Raw genomic sequence first — 22,484 nt, 5'->3', positions numbered from 1 at the left:
CTGCAATGATGGCTGTTACTTGAAGGCCCCATATCATTCCTGATAATTAGGGTAACTGAACTGAGGGTTCTAATCTGCAGCTTTGTGTACAGCGGTTGGTTGGAAATAGCAGCAGGATGTCTACCTTAAAGAGGAACTCCAGGGAAAATAATGTAATAAAAATGCTTCATTTTTACAATAATTATGTATAAATGATTAAGTCAGTGTTTGCCCATTTTAAAATCTTTCCTCTCCCTTATTTACATTCTGACATTTATCACATGGTGACATTTTTACTGCTGGCAGGTGATGTCAGTGTAAGGAGATGCTGCTTGCTTTTTTGGCAGCTGGAAACAGCTGTGAACAGCTGTTATTTCCCACAATGCAACAAGGCTCCCACAGTGTGATGTCAGAACCATGTCCTGACATCACACTGTGGGAGGGGTTTCACCACAATATCAGCCCCACGGCTCGGTTCGCCCCATAATGCACATGGAGGGTCAACTTTGACCCTCTACATCACAGTCAGCAGGCCCAGTGTAGCCAATTAGGCTACACTAGCCCCTGGAGCCCCACCCCCCTTATATAAGGCAGGCAGCGGCGGCCATTACGGTCACTCGTGTGCCTGCATTAGTGAGAGTAGGGTGAGCTGCTGCAGACTGTCTCTCATAGGGAAAGATTAGTTAGGCTTAGCTTGTTCCTGGCTGCATACCTGTTCTGTGAACCCACCACTGCATACCTGTTCTGTGAACCCAACACTGCATACCTGTTCTGTGAACCCACCACTGCATACCTGTACTGTGAACCCACCACTGCATACCTGTTCTGTGAACCCAACACTGCATACCTGTTCTGTGAACCCACCACTGCATACCTGTACTGTGAACCCACCACTGCATACCTGTACTGTGAACCCACCACTGCATACCTGTTCTGTGAACCCAACACTTCATACCTGTTCTGTGAACACACCACTGCATACCTGTTCAGTGAACCCACCACTGCATACCTGTTCAGTGAACCTGCCACTGCATACCTGTTCTGTGAACCCACCACTGCATACCTGTTCTGTGAACCCACCACTGCATACCTGTTCTGTGAACCCACCACTGCATACCTGTTCTGTGAACCCACCACTGCATACCTGTTGTGTTCAGTGAACCTGCCACTGCATACCTGTTCTGTTCAGTGGACCCGCCGCTGTATACCTGTTCAGTGAACCCGCCACTGCATACCTGTTGTGTTCAGTGAACCTGCCACTGCATACCTGTTCTGAGAACCCGCCACTGCATACCTGTTCTGTTCAGTGGACCCGCCACTGTATACCTGTTCTGTTCAGTGAACACGCCACTGTATACCAGGCGACCATATGGGCTGTAAAGCCACTCTCGCCATGGTGCGCACCAGTCCAGCACGGACGTCACTACACAAACAGCTGTTTGCGGTGCGTTACACGGTGAGTTTGGTGTGTCAGTGTGAAGCAGTACCTTAATTACACTACCTGATTGATGTATACACATGCAAGATGTTTTAAAGCACTTTAGGCCTGTCATTTAGCATTCAATGTGATTTCTGCCCTTAAAACGCTGCTTTGCGTCAAATCCAGATTTTTCCCGGGGACTTTTGGCGTGTATCCCACTCCGCCATGCCCCCCTCCAGGTGTTAGACCCCTTGAAACATCTTTTCCATCACTTTTGTGGCCAGCATAATTTTTTTTTTAAAGTTCGCATCCCCATTGAAGTCTATTGCGGTTCGCGAACTTTAACGCGAGCCGAACCTTCCGCGGAAGTTCGCGAACCCGGTTCGCGAACCTAAAATCGGAGGTTCGGCCCAACTCTAGTTGTGATCATTCAAATTGCATCGAAAGATCGCATTTAGTAAAAAATGTACTCCAGTGAAAATAATGTAATAAAAAAAAGTGCTTCATTTTTACAATAATTATGTATAAATGATTTACGGTAGTCAGTGTTTGCCCATTGTAAAATCTTTCCACTCCCTGATTTACATTCTGACATTTATCACATGGTGACATTTTTACTGCTGGCAGGTGATGTCACTGGAAGGAGACGCTGCTTGCTTTTTTGGCAGATTGAGATGAAGTTCAATTCTCGGTCACAGTTTCTCTTTAAGTTACAACAAAAATTAGGGAGCATATCTTGCAAAAAGAATGAAAACATAGAATGTGGCTGTCAAATAAAACAAATTTAATTGGTTTACCAATCTTCCACTATCTTAAAGGATTACACAAATGGACAATAAAATCAGCAGTAGATATGGGAGCTGTTATTACTAAAGCCTTGTCCCTGGGACCATTATTCCAACATGTATCTCTCATCCTGTGCTGATTGGTTATGTGCAGTAACCCATGGCAACAAGACAGATGTCAGTTCACTGCAGTGTGATTTCTGCTTTGTTAAGGCCCCTTTCACACTTTTTATTTTATTGTGTCGCGTTACTCTCTCCTGCCTGCAGCTTGTCGTAAGGTCAATGTAAGTCTATAGGGACCTACACACTAAGGCAACCCAGTGCAACAGAAATAGGTAAATCCACATAAGGCCACTGCAAACTCTGAAGTGTGTTGTGGCATGATTTGTGCCTACTGCACAGATTATGGAGCAATGCAAATCAATAGCAGCTAATGTAATTGATACAAAAAACTGACAAAATGTGCAGAGTCATGATGCAGAATGTCAGTTTTTTTTCTGCGCGCGAACAAAATATTAAGTGTGTACTAGCCCATTGATTAACATGAGTTCTCAGTTTTTTTGTGCAGAAAACGTGTACGAAAACAGTCAAGCGTGTTCCCTGCCTCAGTACTTCCTGTTCAGAGGCGGAGCTATGCATATTACCTTGTTGGCGCACTCTGCCACAGGGTAATGTGCAAGGGGAAATGGTACAGTAAGACTTCTACGTCAGGGTCTCATGCCACAGGACAATGCCACCACACTGTGTGTGAAAGCAGAGACGGGACAAGGTCCACCAGCACCCAAGGCTGAGACAACAAAGTGCGCCCCTCCATCCCTCCCTCCCCAGCTGTCACACACTGATTGCTATTAGAGTTGGGCCGAACCTCCGATTTTAGGTTCGCGAACCGGGTTCGCGAACTTTCGCGGAAGGTTCGGTTCGCGTTAAAGTTCGCGAACCGCAATAGACTTCAATGGGGATGCGAACTTTGAAAAAAAAAAAAATTATGCTGGCCACAAAAGTGATGGAAAAGATGTTTCAAGGGGTCTAACACCTGGAGGGGGGCATGGCGGAGTGGGATACACGCCAAAAGTCACCGGGAAAAATCTGGATTTGACGCAAAGCAGCGTTTTAAGGGCAGAAATCACATTGAATGCTAAATGACAGGCCTAAAGTGCTTTAAAACATCTTGCATGTGTATACATCAATCAGGGAGTGTAATTAAGGTACTGCTTCACACTGACACACCAAACTCCACTGAACAGAACAGGTATGCAGTGGCGGGTTCACTGAACAGAACAGGTATGCAGTGGCGGGTCCACTGAACAGGTATACAGTGGCGGGTCCACTGAACAGAACAGGTATGCAGTGGCGGGTTCACTAAACAGGTATACAGTGGCGGGTCCACTGAACAGAACAGGTATGCAGTGGCGGGTTCACTGAACAGAACAGGTATGCAGTGGCGGGTCCACTGAACAGGTATACAGTGGCGGGTCCACTGAACAGAACAGGTATGCAGTGGCGGGTTCACTAAACAGGTATACAGTGGCGGGTCCACTGAACAGAACAGGTATGCAGTGGTGGGTTCACAGAACAGGTATGCAGTGGCAGGATCAATGAACAGGTATGCAGTGGCAGGATCACTGAACAGGTATGCAGTGGCAGGATCAATGAACAGGTATGCAGTGGCAGGATCAATGAACAGGTATGCAGTGGCAGGATCAATGAACAGGTATGCAGTGGCAGGATCACTGAACAGGTATGCAGTGGCAGGATCAATGAACAGGTATGCAGTGGCAGGATCAATGAACAGGTATGCAGTGGCAGGATCAATGAACAGGTATGCAGTGGCAGGATCACTGAACAGGTATGCAGTGGCAGGATCAATGAACAGGTATGCAGTGGCAGGATCAATGAACAGGTATGCAGTGGCAGGATCAATGAACAGGTATGCAGTGGCAGGATCAATGAACAGGTATGCAGTGGCAGGATCACTGAACAGGTATGCAGTGGCAGGATCAATGAACAGGTATGCAGTGGCAGGATCAATGAACAGGTATGCAGTGGCAGGATCAATGAACAGGTATGCAGCCAGGGACAAGCTAAGGCTAACTAATCTTTCCCTATGAGAGACTGCAGTAGCTCGCCCTACTCTAACTAATGCAGGCACACGAGTGGCCACGGCCGCCGCTGCCTGCCTATATAAGGGGGGGTGGGGCTCCAGGGGCTAGTGTAGCCTAATTGGCTACACTGGGCCTGCTGACTGTGATGTAGAGGGTCAAAGTTGACCCTCAGTGCATTATGGGGCGAACCGCAATGGGGCGAACTTTTCCGCAATAAAGTTCGCGTGCGGTACCCGCACGCGAACCACCTAGGTTCGCGCGAACCAGGTTCGCCGGCGAACCGTTCGGCCCAACTCTAATTGCTATTAGACTCAGAGGCCCCCAACACCCCCCCCCCCACACACACACACACACACACACCTTATTCTCTAGCTATCTGGTTTTCAGTCACTGCCATGTATCCCCTTTTCTTATTTCTCTGCGCCCCCTCCTACACTGCGCCCTGAGGCTGGAGCCTCCCTCGCCTCTGCCTTGGCCGGGCTGCGTGTGAAAGTAGCCTCAATAAGCCTTCCACAATGATGCTTTCTGCAGCAGGATGACTTAGCAGTTGAAAACTCAAATTATCTATATTTTCTTTTTTTTTTAAATTGCTGTAGTGGTTCCTAAATTCTGTCCTATTCCTAAACTAATTTTACATTGTGCTCTTTTGTAATATAACAGCATATTAGATCTTCTAATGGGCTCACTGCAGAGATAGAAAGCATGGCAGACTTCTGACTGTGACAACATTCTGCTTCTGAAAGATAAACTGTCAAACTACAGAAAACTTCTCAAAGGGGTGCATAGTATGAAATGACTTATGGGAAATTCATTATACATTCAGCATGGATTCTTGTAAGCGTATACATACAGTCAGCCCACATGTTTTCTATTGCATCTCACTTGTGATGAGATCAGGCTGTGAAATCAACTTTATTTCTAAATCATAAGTGAAATTCTCAACTGCTCTTTGTGAAGCACCCCCCCTGTCCCTCTTCCTTGCTTTGGCCTGCTGATTAGATCTACTGAGAAAAGGTTACTGAGTGATAGAAAAAAAAAGGTGATTTGTTTTGGAGGTGTGATGTAGATGTGATTGGAGTTGTGTGTGTGTGTGTGTGGGGGGGTGGGGTGCGGGGGCACCACTAGATCAGGTTTAAGCCTATGGGCACCATTAGTTTAGGCTTGGGACTACAGGCACTATTAGTTCAAGCTCAGACCTAAGGTGCCCATTAACGGTATAATTTTTTCATCAGATGCAATCTTTCGACAAACGTTTTACGATAGTATATAATCGGAAGGTAATTCTCGATTGTTCCCATAAACAAGTCGATTAGGGCCTTTTCTCTCTTTCAATACAATTGTAAAGTCCAACTTACAGATTGACTGAATTTTAAGTTCTAATCGACCAAATCGTTTCACATCGATTTTCACCAAACACTGTGCTGTTTTTTGTAAAATTCGATTGTAAATACTGCGTTGAAATATTGCATCTGATGAAAATATAGTACTGTTAATGGGCACCTTAACAGGCACCACAAGTTCAGGCTTTTGCCTAGAACACAAACAAACAAGCAAACACAGAACATTTATATTACGCTTTTTTCCTGGCGGACTCAAAGCGCCAGAGCTGCAGCCACTGGGACGCGCTCTATAGGCAGTAGCAGTGTTAGGGAGACTTGCCCAAGGTCTCCTACTGAATAGGTGCTGGCTTACTGAACAGGCAGAGCCGAGATTCAAACCCTGGTCTCCTGTGTCAGAGGCAGAGCCCTTAACCAGTACACTTTCCAGCCACCACACAACACTGGCCAAACTACGGCCCACAGACTGGATACGGCTGTAAATCCAGCCCGCCAATAGGCACCGGGTGCCTCTCCTCCCCCCACTCCCTCCCTGCAGAGTCGCGACTAGATGATAACAATGGGTTAAAACTCACCTGATCGCCTGATCATCGACTTCCTAGTCCATTCACATTATTTGGTTTGCTAATTCTTTCTCTCTGTTTTCTTTTAGGTTTTGTTTGGAGTCCTTTTTTGTACTGAAGACTCTTTTTTAAATGAAGTTTAATAAAAGCAAATACTGAAGTCTGAAATGAGTTAAACTGTTTGTCATGTGAAGACTTCAAAAGCACCACAGCCAAACGAGAAGGGCCTCCCCCACCACACGTCAGAGAGAAAGAGAGTTCCACTTGTTACTTACACTGACTATCAGAGCGGTGGTTGCCATGTTTCATCTCATGTCAGTGTTGCTCAGCGTTACCCTGGATGCCCTCAGTGTGCACTCAGCACTCAGTGTTGGCGTTGCCCAGAGTCGATGGCAAAAGAACCAAACACAGGCAGTGCCAATGCTACTTGCACACATAAAACGACCAGCGGCATCCCAGAATGCCTCTTCAGGAAAGAGCCAGAGCGTGCCAGATATGTGTCATGGGTACTATGATGTGATGGGACAGTATGACGCAACCTTTAACTGTACCACTGGTACATATCGCTACTGTTGTGGCACTTGCCATTACCGCTTTTGTTGTGAGCATCGTCACAAGCGCTTGGACCAGGACAGCTGTGGAAACTATAACAGCCCTTTCTGGGCACATACAACGCAGCCCATCACTACCAGTGCCAACAGTAAACTGAACGATCATGGACATGCAGACCAGACCAATAGCACCGTTTATGTCATCTGTGGTGTCATTAGTTTCACTCTAGCCGTGGCCATCGGAGCCAAGATTGCCTTCAATAAGGCCTCCCGGCGTCCACGGGGGAGAGAGATTAATGTGCCCAGGTGAGTTGGGAACAACTTCCAGGAAATGGTTACTATCCTTGGTGCTGAGTTATGAGAATTATCAGATGTAAAACCATTGCATTAATATGATGGGGATTAGTTGCTTTACGTGGTCTTAACCAAGATGTGTGTTCGGAAATGTTTCATATTTTAGATGCATTTGCAGTGGCAAACCAGGATGTCAGTCTCTTTGTATATTTGGAAGTGTTTAATATTTTTCTTAGGACTAGATGTAGGTGAAGGTGTTTGAAGTACAGTACAGAGGCTCTTAAAGGACAACTGAAGTGAGAGGGATATGGAGGCTGCCATATTTATTTCCTTATAAGCAATACCGGTTGCCTGGCTATCCTGCTGATCCCCTGCCTCTAATACTTTTAGCCATAGACCCTAAACAAGATCAAGTGTTGACATTATTGTCAGATCTGACAAGATTAACTGCATGCTTGTTTCTGGTGTTATTCAGAAACTACTGGAGCCAAAGCGATCAGTAGGGCTGCCAGGCAACTGGCATTGTTTATAAGGAAATAAATATGGCAGCCTCAATATTTTCTCAATTCAGTTGTCCTTTAAAGCGGACCTGAACTCAGAATGTCCTCTCTGCTCTAAAAGATACGCAACAGCATAATAACCTTTATAGAAACACATTTCTTTGTTACAGCTGATACAAATCCTGCAATAATTCTGCAGTGTGTCTACTTCCTGCTTTCATGGAAGCAAACATATTGTTAACATCCTGTGTTTATCAATTATCTCTCTGCCGTGGCAGTCAGCTGACACGGGGAAAGATCAAATTACATCTTGTTCTTAGTCATGGATGAGGGGGAATTAGACAGGTTAAACTCTCTAAATACAGAGTGCATTTCTCTATTTTTTCCATCTTTCCTGTGCAAGACTTCAGGTCCACAGTGAAGCAGACATAAGCTGTGATATCTGTTGAGAAATAAGCAATGCCACCAACTCAGCTCTACATGTTGTAGGGATTAGTGGCAAATAGTAATTCAACTTTCAAGGCTTACTTGTGTGCATATTATAGATCAATCTACAGTATAATCATTACAAATAAATATCTTGGTGGATTGCTTACATAAAGTAACTAGAACTGCTGATAGGACTGGAACGTCATTGGTAATAATAATGATAATACGTAAAGAATTGAATGATCACTCATCTTATCCTGGTTATGTATAAATAATGTGTTGCTGGACAATCTGAGTTACAAAAGTATAAGGCTTGGTTGACACATAAAAGTTGTCCAGTCCTGTCCGACAGTTTTTGACAGTTTGCTTCAGTTCAGTCCAGTTTTGTCACTTTTCTATCTATCCGTTTTGTATGTGTTTCTATGGGTACATTTCCGGTCCAGTCAGGTAAAACTGATGCAAAACTAACAGGACTGGACTGGAAATGTATAGATTTATGTGTGAAGAAAGCCTTAAAGGGGCACTACAGCGAAAAACTGTAAAATGTAAAATACAGGGAGTGCAGAATTATTAGGCAAGTTGTATTTTTGAGGAATAATTTTATTATTGAATAACAACCATGTTCTCAATGAACCCAAAAAACTCATTAATATCAAAGCTGAATATTTTTGAAAGTAGTTTTTAGTTTGTTTTTAGTTTTAGCTATTTTAGGGGGATATCTGTGTGTGCAGGTGACTATTACTGTGCATAATTATTAGGCAACTTAACAAAAAACAAATATATACCCATTTCAATTATTTATTTTTACCAGTGAAACCAATATAACATCTCAACATTCACAAATATACATTTCTGACATTCAAAAACAAAACAAAAACAAATCAGTGACCAATATAGCCACCTTTCTTTGCAAGGACACTCAAAAGCCTGCCATCCATGGATTCTGTCAGTGTTTTGATCTGTTCACCATCAACATTGCGTGCAGCAGCAACCACAGCCTCCCAGACACTGTTCAGAGAGGTGTACTGTTTTCCCTCCTTGTAAATCTCACATTTTATGATGGACCACAGGTTCTCAATGGGGTTCAGATCAGGTGAACAAGGAGGCCATGTCGTTAGTTTTTCTTCTTTTATACCCTTTCTTGCCAGCCACGCTGTGGAGTACGTGGATGCGTGTGATGGAGCATTGTCCTGAATGAACTCCACCTTGCTGGCGTCTGAGTCGGACTGGAGCTCTCTGCCCTTTACCAATCCAGCCACGGGCCCATCCATCTGGCCCATCAAGACTCACTCTCATTTCATCAGTCCATAAAACCTTAGAAAAATCAGTCTTGAGATATTTCTTGGCCCAGTCTTGACGTTTCAGCTTGTGTGTCTTGTTCAGTGGTGGTCGTCTTTCAGCCTTTCTTACCTTGGCCATGTCTCTGAGTATTGCACACCTTGTGCTTTTGGGCACTCCAGCGATGTTGCAGCTCTGAAATATGGCCAAACTGGTGGCAAGTGACATCTTGGCAGCTGCACGCTTGACTTTTCTCAGTTCATGGGCAGTTATTTTGCGCCTTGGTTTTTCCACACGCTTCTTGCGACCCTGTTGACTATTTTGAATTAAACGCTTGATTGTTCGATGATCACGCTTCAGAAGCTTAGCAATTTTAAGAGTGCTGCATCCCTCTGCAAGATATCTCACTATTTTTGACTTTTCTGAGCCTGTCAAGTCCTTCTTTTGACCCATTTTGCCAAAGGAAAAGAAGTTGCCTAATAATTATGCACACCTGATATAGGGTGTTGATGTCATTAGACCACACCCCTTCTCATTACAGAGATCACCTAATATGCTTAATTGGTAGTAGGCTTTCCAGCCTATACAGCTTGGAGTAAGACAACATGCATAAAGAGGATGATGTGGTCAAAATACTCATTTGCCTAATAATTCTGCATTCCCTGTATGTGCAAACATATACAAATAAGAAGTACATTTTTTGCAGAGTAAAATGCGCCATAAATTACTTTTCTCCTATAATGCTGTCACTTACAGTAGGTAGTAGAAATCTGACAGAAGTAACAGGTTTTGGACTAGTCCATCTCTTTATAGGGGATTCTCAGGGATATATTTATTTTCAAAAGCACTTAGTGAATGGCAGTTGCTCTGTCCAACTGCCAAAAAACTGTGTAGCGAGCAGGGAAGCTGGCCAACATCATTGTTTAAATCCTTTTTAGGGAATATCTTTATAAAGAATAAAAACCTTGATGAGAATCCCCTATGAAGAGATGGACTAGTCCAAAACCTGTCACTTCTGTCAGATTTCTACTGCCTACTGTAAGCGACAGCATTATAGGAGAAAAGTAATTTATGGCTCATTTTACTCTGGAAATAATGTACTTTTTATTTTTATATGTTTGCACATATTTTAAATTTTACAGTTTTTCGCTGTAGTGCCCCTTTAAACCTCCAGGCTGTCGCACACACCTCTGTGCACAGTAATAGAGTGCTCTATCTATCACACTGCTCAATGGCCAGCCCACACATCCGTACATAAATATCACCATCCACCATCATAGATACAACTGCTATAAAAAAAAAAGTTGTAGCTCATATCCTATTCTGATAATAAATAGTGGCTCGATCTGCTGACACCATAACAGTCATATGAGTACACATGAATCTTCTTACATCCTCTACATCCAAATTCACCACCTATATCCAAAACAGTGTGTAATTCAAAATAATTGGTAGAAGCCTAATTATAAAGGATGCAACCCCTGCCGGTGCTGGGGACCTGCGGCTGAGAGGGGCTCCAATGTTTTGGTTTTCCTCCTTCCAAGGGGATGGCACCTTTAGAGCAGATGTTGTTGTGGCCACATGTGTTATGGGTTGGGGGTAGCCTCAACTTTATGTGAGGATTAATGATGAGAACGTTTGTTATACATGGTTCCTGGCAGTGAGGGGTCAATATGTGGAAAGGTGGAGATTGACTACTGAGTAGGGGGTCTCCATCAATGTTTTGCTTGAACAGGCTGTACTGCAAGCCAAGTACAGATTTCAGGCTTGAAAAGGAGTGCAGTTGTGGAAATACAGTATAGTTTGTTTACTGAGAAAGCAACTATAGCAATTGATTGGGGCCCAGGGCAGGGGTCCAGGGGGCTACATGTGTCAATCTGGTCCTTTAAGGGAACCTGAGGTGGGACGGATATGGAGACCGACATGTTTATTATTTCCTTTTAAACAATACAAGTTACCTTGCCCTGCAGATCCTGTTTCTAATACATTAAGCCACAGACCCTGAACAAGCATGCAGATCAGGTGCTTTGACCAGGGGCGTTGCTAGGATCCTAACAGATCTGGGGCACTTTTGGGCACTCCAGATGGAAAATGGGTGTGGCTGTGCTCCAGAATGTGGGTGTGGCCATGGGTGGAGCCAAATTTACATGAACTTAAGAGCTTTCTAAGTAGACCTGCCCTGCATAATGTTGGATGAAGCCCACCGATCTAATAAAAAAAAAATAGAAGCTAAAAATGCAGCAAATCACATAAATAAGCAGTGTCACTTAAACATAACTAGGCAGAGTAACCTGGCTTCTGTGCTGGCTGGTCTGGCTTTCTGCTGGGTGGGATGGCCTGCTGACTCTGCTTGGGGGACATCCGGGGCACCCTAGAATAGATCTGGGGCCTGTGCCACTGAACTGATCTTTGGGGCTAGCAACGCCCATGGCTTTGACTAAAGTGTGAATGGATTACCCACATGCTAGTTTCAGTTATGTGATTTAAGGCTCGTACACACGCTTGATAGGCTGGAACGACGGGTCCGTCAGACCCTCCCGCTGGGCGGGCGTTCCAGCGACAGTACAGCGTCTGCAGACTGATAAGGCTGTTTCTGAACGTTCCAAAGCAGCCTTATCAGTCTGCCTGACAGACTGTACACAACATGGCGCTCAGGATAGAGACATTCGTACCCCAGGCACACCCATAGACCTGAGGAAGCGGCTTGGCCGCGAAACGCGTTGTCATTTGTGCCCCAATAAAATTTGAGAAACTTCAACCATCATTGTACGTGTGAATCGCACTACTATAAGGTAGGACTATAAGTACCTTGTGTGAACTAGTACACTCAGTTCAAGAACCACAGATACACGTCCACGGGCGCCTCCTAGCTCTTCCCAGTCCCCTTTACCCCTCCACAGGGGTGCACACTCGGAAGTTCTTCCAGTGGCACATTTTTCTCTTGGAGCTGCGACCAATCCCAACATCAGAAGCAAGGCCGAGTGAGGACGGTACTTCCTCACATGCGAACAAAGTGGTTGCTTATGTATAGCAACCCAATTTTGTGAGTATATTTCTTATTGTACACATATACTGGTGCCTCGTCGATAATACACCAGATCCGGCTCCCGGTCTCCCTGTGCCTTTTTTGTCTCCTACAAGAGCCTACTGGGGGTTATAATGACTAGTCTGTGCCCTGTCCACACAAAAGCAGCTTTCTAGGAAAAAAAGAATGAAGCATACAAGCCAGCTACATCTGTAGTTAACTTCTCGTTCATGACAGCACCAACATTGTCTGGCTAAGATGGATTCAAATGTAATGGGGCCCGGCCGTCGTCCTTTTGGTTAGCTAAAGTAGATAGAGGCCAAAGAAGATGGCAGGTGGGCCCCCTGGACACCCACTAGGCCCCAAGCACCTGCCTAGGTTGCCTGGTGGATGATCCTGCTCTGTTGTCTGGTGCGTTCTGGCTCCCCCCAATCAATATCTCTGTTAACCCACATCACAGGGCAGCAACTCTTGCATTAGGATGAATAATTTCTTCCACAGGCCCAAATTCACTGCTCCCTTGCCTGGCTGAAGATCCTCAGCCTTCCCCTTACGATACGCAGGGCAGGGAGATAACGTTGTATGCTGCAGGACAGCAGCCTGTCACACTGAATGAAGAACAGAAGAAGACAATGCATTTGCTTGGTTAGTTTGCTGCGTCAGGCTGGCTGATCAGTGTGTACTAAATTTGGCCTTTGTTAACTACAAGAGAAAAAGACTGAATCCAAAAGAGAATTGTTTAGAAACAGGTTAAAAGTAAACTCAGAAACAATAGCAGTTTCCAGAGGGTTGAAAAGTTGTGTTTTCAATATTCAACAGCTAGAACAAATATTCAAGTCGGACGTCTTAACTTCCCTGACCTGCATCACTTGTTTCAGTTGTGTGAATATTCCCACAAGATCATCATTACTTCAAGGCAATTGGCATTTCAGACAAATGGTTAAAGTGGGCCTGAATCTTGCACAGCACACAAGGAAAACAGAGAGACATGCACCCTGTGTGTTTTTATAGAGAAGAGCCTGTCTAATTCCCGCTCATCTGTCAGTAATCACAAGTGTTATTTGATCTCCCAGCTGTATTAGCACAGAAATGTGGCAGTCTCGGCAGACTCAGCTAATATGTCAACACAGGATGTTATCACTTTGTCTGTTTCCATGAAAGCAGGAAGTAGACACACTGCAGATTTATTGCAAGAGTTCTGAAAGCTGTAGCAAAAAAATATTTTTCTTTAAAGATTATTATGCTGTTGCGTATCTTTTAGAGCAGAGAGGAAGTTCTGAGTTCAGGATACGTCAGTAACTGGAAGTCTCTGATTGGCCCAAAGCCATTCCGGATCCTCGTAGAGCCCACTGTTCCAGCGCAGGGACTGTCTTTATCTGAATGAGCGCATCTGGACTGGGAATGAGCAAGTAAGGCCCACGCATGCCCAGTAGAACGAAGCGCACAGCTTTTATCCTCGGTGCACGGCCATTTTGTTCTACTGGGCATTTGTGTACTTTACTCACGCATGCGCAGCCCAGATTCGCTCATCCACGGCTGGGGGTGTGGCCATTATAAACGTATTTGACAAGCTTTTGTCAAATGGGTTTACAGGAGCCCTGCGCTGAAACGGTGGGCTGTGGGAGGAGCTGGAAAATTTCTGGCCTATCCAGAGGCTTCTCACTGCTGAGGTAAGTATCTAACTTTGTTTTTTCACTTCAGAGCCCATATGCAATTCATATTTTCACCTGAGTTTTTTCCTAGGTGATAATTTTAAACTTGTCGATAAAATGCTTTTTAAGCCACCAGAAAGCAAGAAAATACTCAACATAATTTTGATAGTACTTTTTCACCTACTTTTAGGTAATTTTTAGTTGAAAATTGCTGAAAAGTTATTTTAAATCGAAGATGAAAAATTATCTCCTAGGAGAAAACTCAGGTGAAAAGGTGAATTGCAAATGGTCACCGGTACATTTTAACCTTAAAGGGATACTGTAGGGGGGTCGGGGGAAAATGAGTTGAACTTACCTGGGGCTTCTAACGGTCCCCCGCAGACATCCTGTGCCCACGCAGCCACTCACCGATGCTCCGGCCCCGCCTCCAGTTCACTTCTAGAATTTCAGACTTTAAAGTCTGAAAACCACTGCGCTTGCGTTGCCATGTCTTCAAGCCCGCTGATGTCACCAGGAGCATACTGCGCAGACACAGACCATACTGGGCCTGCGCCATGCGCTCCAGGTGCCATCAGCGGGAGCGAGGACACGGCAACACAGGCGCAGTGGTTTTCAAACTTTAAAGTCTGAAATTCCAGAAGTGAACCGGAGGAGGGGCCAGAGCATCGACTGCGTGGGCACAGGATGTCTGCGGGGGACCGTTAGAAGCCCCAGGTAAGTTCAACTCATTTTCCCCAACCCCCCTACAGTATCCCTTTAAATATGTGTAGAACTAATTCTGTAGTATTGGAGACCTACATTTTCTAATGGGAAAACTGAATATACTGAACAATCAGCAATTATTTGTATGAACAAATAAGGCCAAAAGAGTGAATTGTAAAATTATTATAACAAAGTTTAAAGGACACCTGAAGTGAGAGGGATATGGAGGCTGCCATATTTATTTCCTTTTCTAACAATACCTGTTGCCTGGCAGCCCCGTTGATCTATTTGGCTGCAGAAGTGTCTGAATCACACCAGAAACAAGCATGCAGCTAATCTTGTCACATCTGACAATAATGTCAGAAACACCTGATCTGTTGCATGCTTGTTCAGGGTCTACGCCTAAAGTTATTAGAGGCAGAGGATCAGCAGGATAGCCAGGCAACTAGGAAATAAATATGGCAGCCTCAATATCCCTCTTGTCCATTAATTAAACCACATAAAAAATATATATATAAAATCTTAAAAAATCTAGCTAGTCTCTCATTTACAGCCCTGGATGTCTACACACATGCTATGCAAAAAGCGTGTTTATAAAGCCGTTCATATACTGCAGTTACTGACATGAGTTCATCCAACACCTAATAAACTAAAAATTACCAGATAGATTTAATCAGCAATGTGAGTATTGTGGTAGAAAAAGACCAGTAGAAATAACACTCAGAACCTCAATCCATATTCAATCCCAGGCCAACTCCAATAAACAGACTGATGGATGGGATCTCTCACTAATGATAGTAGTTATGATAGATAAGACTTGCATACATGCCATTTATGGGAGGAGCAGAGCTCACAATCCTTGCACTATAATTAGGATAAAGTTCTAACGTGCACTCTATTTATGGAGGTAACCAAACCATCCTGTGCGGGACAAATGTAAAGTTAATATGCACAGGAACCAAATAATGTAAAGCAGTGAAGCAAACGAGTCAGTATGTAACCATGTACTGTGCAGGGGCGTAGCAATAGCCGTAGAAACCATAGCAGTTGCTGTGGGGCCCTGGAGCATAGGTGCCATTGGGTACTTAATGTATTCACCATTAACTTTCTTGTGTTTTTCCACCCTCTGACTTAGTCTCAGTGCCCATGAACTATGTGCAGTGTTGATGGTATGAGAATGTAAATTGCCCTATTAACTCATATTCATAGGGTAGGGGCAGGTGGCCTACATCTGAGGGCCCTAGAATCTCTAGCTATGTCACTGGTACTGTGATCACGGTTTCTGCAATATTTACCCATTATGGCACCATGTGGTCCGTTCCCCATAAATAGACTTACGGGGCTGCAGGATGTGTTCTGTTTTTTTGTGGTAGAGACTTCCTTGATGTTTAAAGATTTTATCCGAAGACCTAACAACAAAAGCTGTTTAGGGGATACCTTTAATGACTAACTGTACAAGATTTCTTTGCAAGCTTTCAAAACTTTAAGTTTCTTCTTCAGGCATGTTTCAGACCTGGATCAGAACCATACTGATCCAGTTCTGAAACATACCTGAAGAAGAAACCTAAAGTTTTGAAAGCTTGCAAAGGAACCTTGTACAGTTAGTCATTAAAGGTATCCCCTAAACAACTTTTGTTATTATGTCTTCGGATTCTCTCCATGACTAACACCGGCCCACACGCAACTAGAGATTTGATATATTTCTATGTAGTTTATTACAGCTTTGTAGCTTTGTAGTAAAATATTGCTCTTCGTGTTCACTTCACACAAGAGGCAATAACCTATACTGTATGTTTGACATTTCTGTGTTGATGATGGTCGAAACATACTGTACCTTTTCTTGCCTTTTAGGTCATCATAAATGTGAATTTACTGTGATGTTTAAAAATATAAATGTTGGTTACAGAATTTGATTATGAATGCTTAGAGCAGCAGGGCCCACACTTTTTCGGCTCGCGAGCTACTCTGAAAATTACCAAGCCTGAGAGATCTGCTAACATTTCAAATGCTGAACTTTGCATATCTGCCACTCCATTGCAGCATAATTGGGTGGCTGTAGTGTCCCCCCCCCCCCCCCCCATCAAGGCACAATTAAGCAAATGCAGGAACCTTCCCCCTACCACCTCATTATCAAGCAGACTCCCCCCCCCCAAAAAAAAAAAAATGTTAGGCCTCACGCATTTATTATACATACACACAAAATTCCCCCAGTGCCCACCTGTCCCTCTCGCCTCTTCACACACTTTTCGACACGTGTGCACACAAAATTTCCAACACGGGACTCGAACTACTGAGGGGGCATGTCACATCAGACTCCCTGTTACAGCCTGGAGGGGAGGGGCCACAGACACTGGCTCTCACTTGCCTCTCCACTCCCTTCAGCACTTTTGACTGGCCGTGTTCTGCTTTGCATAGGGCAGCAGAGCGAAACAATTAGATGGTATGCCAGCACTGCACGTGGCGGTGCAGGGGTAAAAATTTCTAGTCAGAATCAGCTTTATTCAGCTAGTATGCCGAGTGACGTATCTAGGATTGGTTTTGGAACACATGGCATGGCAGTTGTACATACTGTACATTGACATAGACATAGAATAGACTGCATTAGAATGATCATGATATTGGCCTAAGAAGCAAACACTTAACCAAGGGATACATGAACTACAGTAGCTGGGGTAAGAGGCCAGATCCACACAGTAAGAAAGTAGTGGGGAAGTGGGTATCAGCTATTGACTGGGATGAAATTCAGTCCCAGGTTAAAGTTCCTCTGTATCCTTCTCCTTATCATCTCCAGAACCCAACAATGAGGAGTCATTGTCACCTGACTTTAATCCTCCTTATTGTCACCTAGCCTCAACATCCTTATTGTGGCATAACCTTAACCCTCCTTATTGTCACTCAACCTCAACCTTTCTTATTGTTGCTTAACTTTAACCCTAATTTTTGGCACCTTATCTTTGAATTCAGGCTGTAGGATCACAGGGAAGACTGGTACAACTGTTTATGCCCTCTGTTGCATCTCAGAACATGCTTTACTCATAATAAATGCCACTCCCAGAATTAAACCTCTTAAGCATGAGAAAGGTGTCATACTTAAAGCATAAACATACTATAAAGTGAACTTATCCTAAGTGCTTGTTTCAGGTCCCCTAACACTCTTCCAAAGGCCCCTATTCTGGGTCATTCGCAGCCGCACTTGTGGGTACTGGTAACTTAGCACCTTGTAGCTGCCATTGCTTTTTTTTCTAGCCAGTCTGTGTGTTTTGGAGAAAGTAACAGAGGGACTTTAAATACATTTAAAAAATGTGGAGTATATTAATAACCCTGCCTGTGTTTCTATGAGTCATTGCCCTTTTGACCCTTTTGGTACCTGTGGGCAAAGACTGAGGACAACTGGTACTAGAGGCCCTTGTGAAAAATGTTGCACAGCTAAACATTTAGGACACTATGAAAAATAATTTCAATTGAAGTAAAGGTAAGTTTGCTAACCAGGCAGCAGCCTGAGCCTCAATACAGAACTACAAGACTTGTTTCTTAAAATATTTTGTCATCAGCTCCACGTCATGTTCTAGACTCGGGCCTTTATTCAATTCACTTTTTCTCCAAATTTGTTTCCTAGGACATCATTTTTCACCTTCTTTTTCACTCTGCAATGGAAAAAGTACCAAAAAGTATGTGGAAAGTCTGTCACAATTATTATGTTTATATTGTAGTATGTATACTTTCTTGCTTGCTGGTGGCTTAAAGAAAACCGGTAAGGAAAAAGAGTGCCCCAGGGGAGTATTTGCCTGTGGAGGGAGAAGCTTCTGGATCCTATTGTGCATTATCGTTTCAGCGCCGGCTCCCCCAAACAGAACACAGCAATAATATTTACATCCGCGCTCCTGCTCAGGCGCAGTATCAGTTCCCCACCGACAAGGCTTATCAGGGGATTTTCGGACCGCCTCTAGTTAGGAAGGGGAAAGCCTCTTTGGGATCCAGAGGCTTCCCCCTCCCAAGGTAAGTAACCCCCCATACTCCCCCCCCCCCCCCCTTACCTACAGATACATTATAAAAGGCATTTTATTGATAAGGTGTGAAAATATCATCTAGGAGAAAACTTGAATACTTGAAGAAAAAGTGAATTGAATAAGGCCCATTGTATTGGCGCAGAAGTTGGAATGTGATGTCAGCAGGGGGGGCGTGCCTAAAACATGCGGAATTGCAGGGGGGGCATGCCTAAAACATGCAGAAGTGCAGGGGAGGGGAGGCCTCCTGCAGGGGGTTCATATCAGACAGTACTTTAAAAAAAAAAAGGTTGGAAAGTAGGTTTTCCTAGAAAGAAGCTTTATCAATACTTTAAAGGGAACCCAAGGTGAGAGGAATATGGTGGCTGCCATATTTATTTCCTTTTAAACAATACTGTATCGCTAATACTTTTAGCCATAGACCCTGAACAAGCATGCAGCAGATCAGGTACTCTGACTCAGCTGACTCAGGTTTTACTGGATTAGCCATATGCTTGTCCCAGGCATTGTTTGCAAGGAAATAAATATGGCAGCCTCCATATCCCTCTTACTTCGGGTTCCCTTTAACTATTAATATGTATATGTCACAGATCTGGGGGCAGGACTTTTTATACTCAATCTTCGATAAAACAACTGCTCACCAAATATTATTAAAACAGAAAGATTGGTCAAGCTGCAGCCTTATGCTCTGTTGTAGTTGCATGCTAAAATAGTTCTGTTGTCAGCACTAGCAGATCGCTGCTGCTGCTGCAGCCTGCTCAGAAATCCAGGCAAAGCCCTGTGGACTCAAAATGTGACATGACGACAAGGAAAGGACAGGCACCAATGCCAAACGTTGCAGAAACGCATTTAGTATCGGCTAAACGAGATGCCGACAGAAGTCCATTTGAACTGGCCAGAAGTAGTTATTTCAGAGGTCTTTTAAATATTTTTTTTCTAGTTTCCTTTTCTCTAAGTCTAGATTAAAGTTGACTGCCACAAATACCTTTGTGATGTTTCCCTGTGTCCCTCTTTCAGAGCTCTTGTGGACATTCTCCGCCACCAGTCAGTTGCAGGGAGCCACGGAGAAAGAAATAACAGCACAACTGTGAGTTCAGGCCCTCATGACAATGGCCCATCACGTCCTCCTAAAAACCTCTATAATCCAGTCAAGTCTGGAAAGAACAACCATGGTGAGTGCATATGGTGGGGGCATTGTGGGTATCGGTGAGGGGAACTAAATTGGTGTGTGGGCTGCCATGTTACCAGATCAACTGTACTGTATATCAGACAAAACAAATATCATTTATATTGTGCTTTTCTCCTGACAGACTCAAAGCACTTGAGATGCAGCCACTAGGGCAGTGATGGCTAACCTTGGCACTCCAGCTTTGGTGGAACAACAAGTCCCATGAGGCATTGCAATACTCTGACAGCTCTAAGCATAACTCGGGGAGGCAGAGGCATGATGGGATTTGTAGTTTTGTCACAGATGGAGTGCCAAGGTTAGCCATTACTGCACTAGGGCATGCTCAGTAGCAGTGTTAGGGAGTCTAGTCCAAGGACTCTTCACTGAATAGGTACTGTCTTACTGAACAGGAAGAGCCAAGATTCAATCCCAGGTCTCCTATGTCAGAGGTCTCCCCCCCCCCCCCCCCCCCTCCCAAAAAAAAGAAAATACCTTATACAATGGGTAGTCCAATACAAATTATACAGTGGTGAACACCATTCACTATAAAGTCTGACTGGCAATTTTTATCCACAGATACTGTAATTTATACCAGTTATATCACTGCCCTTCAAGGATGCTCACAATCTTAGTTGCCTCTCACACCGAGGGCCTGCCTGAAAAAATATCTCAAATGCTTGTGATCTGCTGGCCCTCTTGTTAACTTGGCCATACATACCTCAGTTATTACTTGATTTTGTTTTCGATCAATATTACAATCAATATCAAGGGCTGACATTTTTAAAAGATTTATCAGCAGTGCTGGTTGTTAGTTAGGCGTAAAATAATTGCTTATATTATCAATTGTAATATCTAGCATAAATTAAACTGATACTGATATGTTGTTAAACCTACTGGCTGGATAGTGTGCTGGTTAAGGGCTCTGCCTCTGACACAGGAAACCTGGGTTTGTTTCTCAGCTCTGCCTTTTCAGTAAGCCAGCACCTATTCAGTAGGAGACCTTGGGCAAGACTCCCTAACACTGCTACTACTTATAGAGCGCACCCTTGTGACAGCAGCTCATGCGCTTTGAATCCGCCAGGAGAAAAGCGCAATGTTATTGCTATTCTTACACTGAATGTATAAACTCTAGGTTTCCTTTGGTTAAAACAGTTGCTTTAGACAGAAATCTAAAGTGTGTTGAGGTGTTTCCTGATGCTGCTGGCCTGGTAGGACTGCTGCTCCCTCGTGCTTTTTAGCAAGCTACCACAGTGTTGTGCTGCTGAGAGAGTTCAAATGAAATTCTAGTTTTACACATTTTATATTAAGGATTTTCTGTTGATAACTGTTACCTGCATGCGGCATTAGCTCATATTTTTGGTGTCCAGTGTTGCTGATGTTGTGCCTCAGTGCAGTGCTGCCTGCTTGCTATGTGACTGAGAGATCATAACACCTCAAAGAGGACAATTCATTCACAGGTGCTGTGCTGTCTGTTTCCTATGTGACTGGGAGATCATTCATCACATCTCACAGAGGACAGTTCATTCACAGAGTCAGTGCTGTGCTTGCCTGTTTCCTATGTGACAGGGTAATCACACCTCACAGAAGATAGTTCGGTTCATTCACAGATCAGTCAGTGCTGTGCTGCCTGCCTGCCTGCTATGTGCCTGGGAGATCAGATCACACTTCACAGAGGACAGTTCATTCACAGATCAGTGCTGTGCTGCCTGCTTGCTATGTGCCTGGGAGATCACACCTCACAGAGGACAGTTCATTCACAGATCAGCGCTGTGTTGCCTGCTTGCTATGTGCCTGGGAGATCACACCTCACAGAGGACAGTTCATTCACAGATCAGCGCTGTGTTGCCTGCTTGCTATGTGCCTGGGAGATCACACCTCACAGAGGACAGTTCATTCACAGATCAGTGCTGTGCTGCCTGCTTGCTAGGGCAGTTCATTCGCAGATGGTTTTTAAGACAATAACAATTGTCATTTTTCAGTTTCTCACACAGTGTGTACTCTCCCAGTCATGATGGAGCAAAGAAACAAAGGACATGTTTACTTTGATATCCTTTTGTCCTAATATTGTTTTATTTTTTGTTAGTCAATGGACACACCTACCTATAAGCTTAAAGGTTATGCTTGGGGAAGGGTACATTTGAGCCTGAAACTGACAGCTGCCATTGCATTTTATCTATTACAAATGTGGAGTGAGTCTTGATTTCTGATATTGAAAATAGGAGATGACGTGTACAATGGTGTTTATTAAATAATAAAAAAAAAGAATCTCTGACGAACAAGATTTGGTGATCACAATTGTGATATACTATACTCCTCCATCCTGATTGCAAAAAATTACTGACCACAAGGGCAAACCCGGGATTTTCAAAGGGGGGGGGGGGGATTCCTGGAAGTTCTCCCTCTGCCACACACACTACAGTATAATAATATGGTAGGGCATCATGCTGGGTACACATAATGCAATTTCCCGTCCGACTGACAAGATCTGACAATTATTTCTGACATGTCCAATCTGCTCCCAATCGACACCGGGATCAATCAGGAGCAGTTTGGATACAGATAATAGCAGCTGACATTGGTAATGAAGGGGAAAGTGAAGCATTCACACAGCAGGGCACAGGGCTGTGCTCATACCTGACTCTGTTAAGTTTCCCAGAGCTGCTCCATGCTCTGTACACACGCCTGCAGCTCCATG

The 22,484-nt window shown here is 44.1% G+C and overlaps 1 protein-coding gene across 1 annotated transcript in view; it reads left to right on the top strand.

Annotated features, from left to right (window-relative positions):
* Positions 1–6,279: 6,279 nt before the first annotated feature.
* The window catches only part of SHISA7 (shisa family member 7), a 63,325-nt gene continuing 47,120 nt past the window's right edge, over positions 6,280–22,484 (top strand). Inside the window, exons 1-2 of the mRNA XM_068241029.1 lie at positions 6,280–7,043; positions 19,639–19,793. Coding sequence (XP_068097130.1) covers positions 6,487–7,043; positions 19,639–19,793 — 712 coding nt within the window. The 5' untranslated portion in view covers positions 6,280–6,486. The remainder of the gene's footprint in view (positions 7,044–19,638; positions 19,794–22,484) is intronic.

This window comes from Hyperolius riggenbachi, chromosome 6 (genome assembly GCF_040937935.1).
Source record: "Hyperolius riggenbachi isolate aHypRig1 chromosome 6, aHypRig1.pri, whole genome shotgun sequence".
Classification (NCBI taxonomy): domain Eukaryota; kingdom Metazoa; phylum Chordata; class Amphibia; order Anura; family Hyperoliidae; genus Hyperolius; species Hyperolius riggenbachi.
This window is presented reverse-complemented; position numbering and strand designations above follow the sequence as displayed.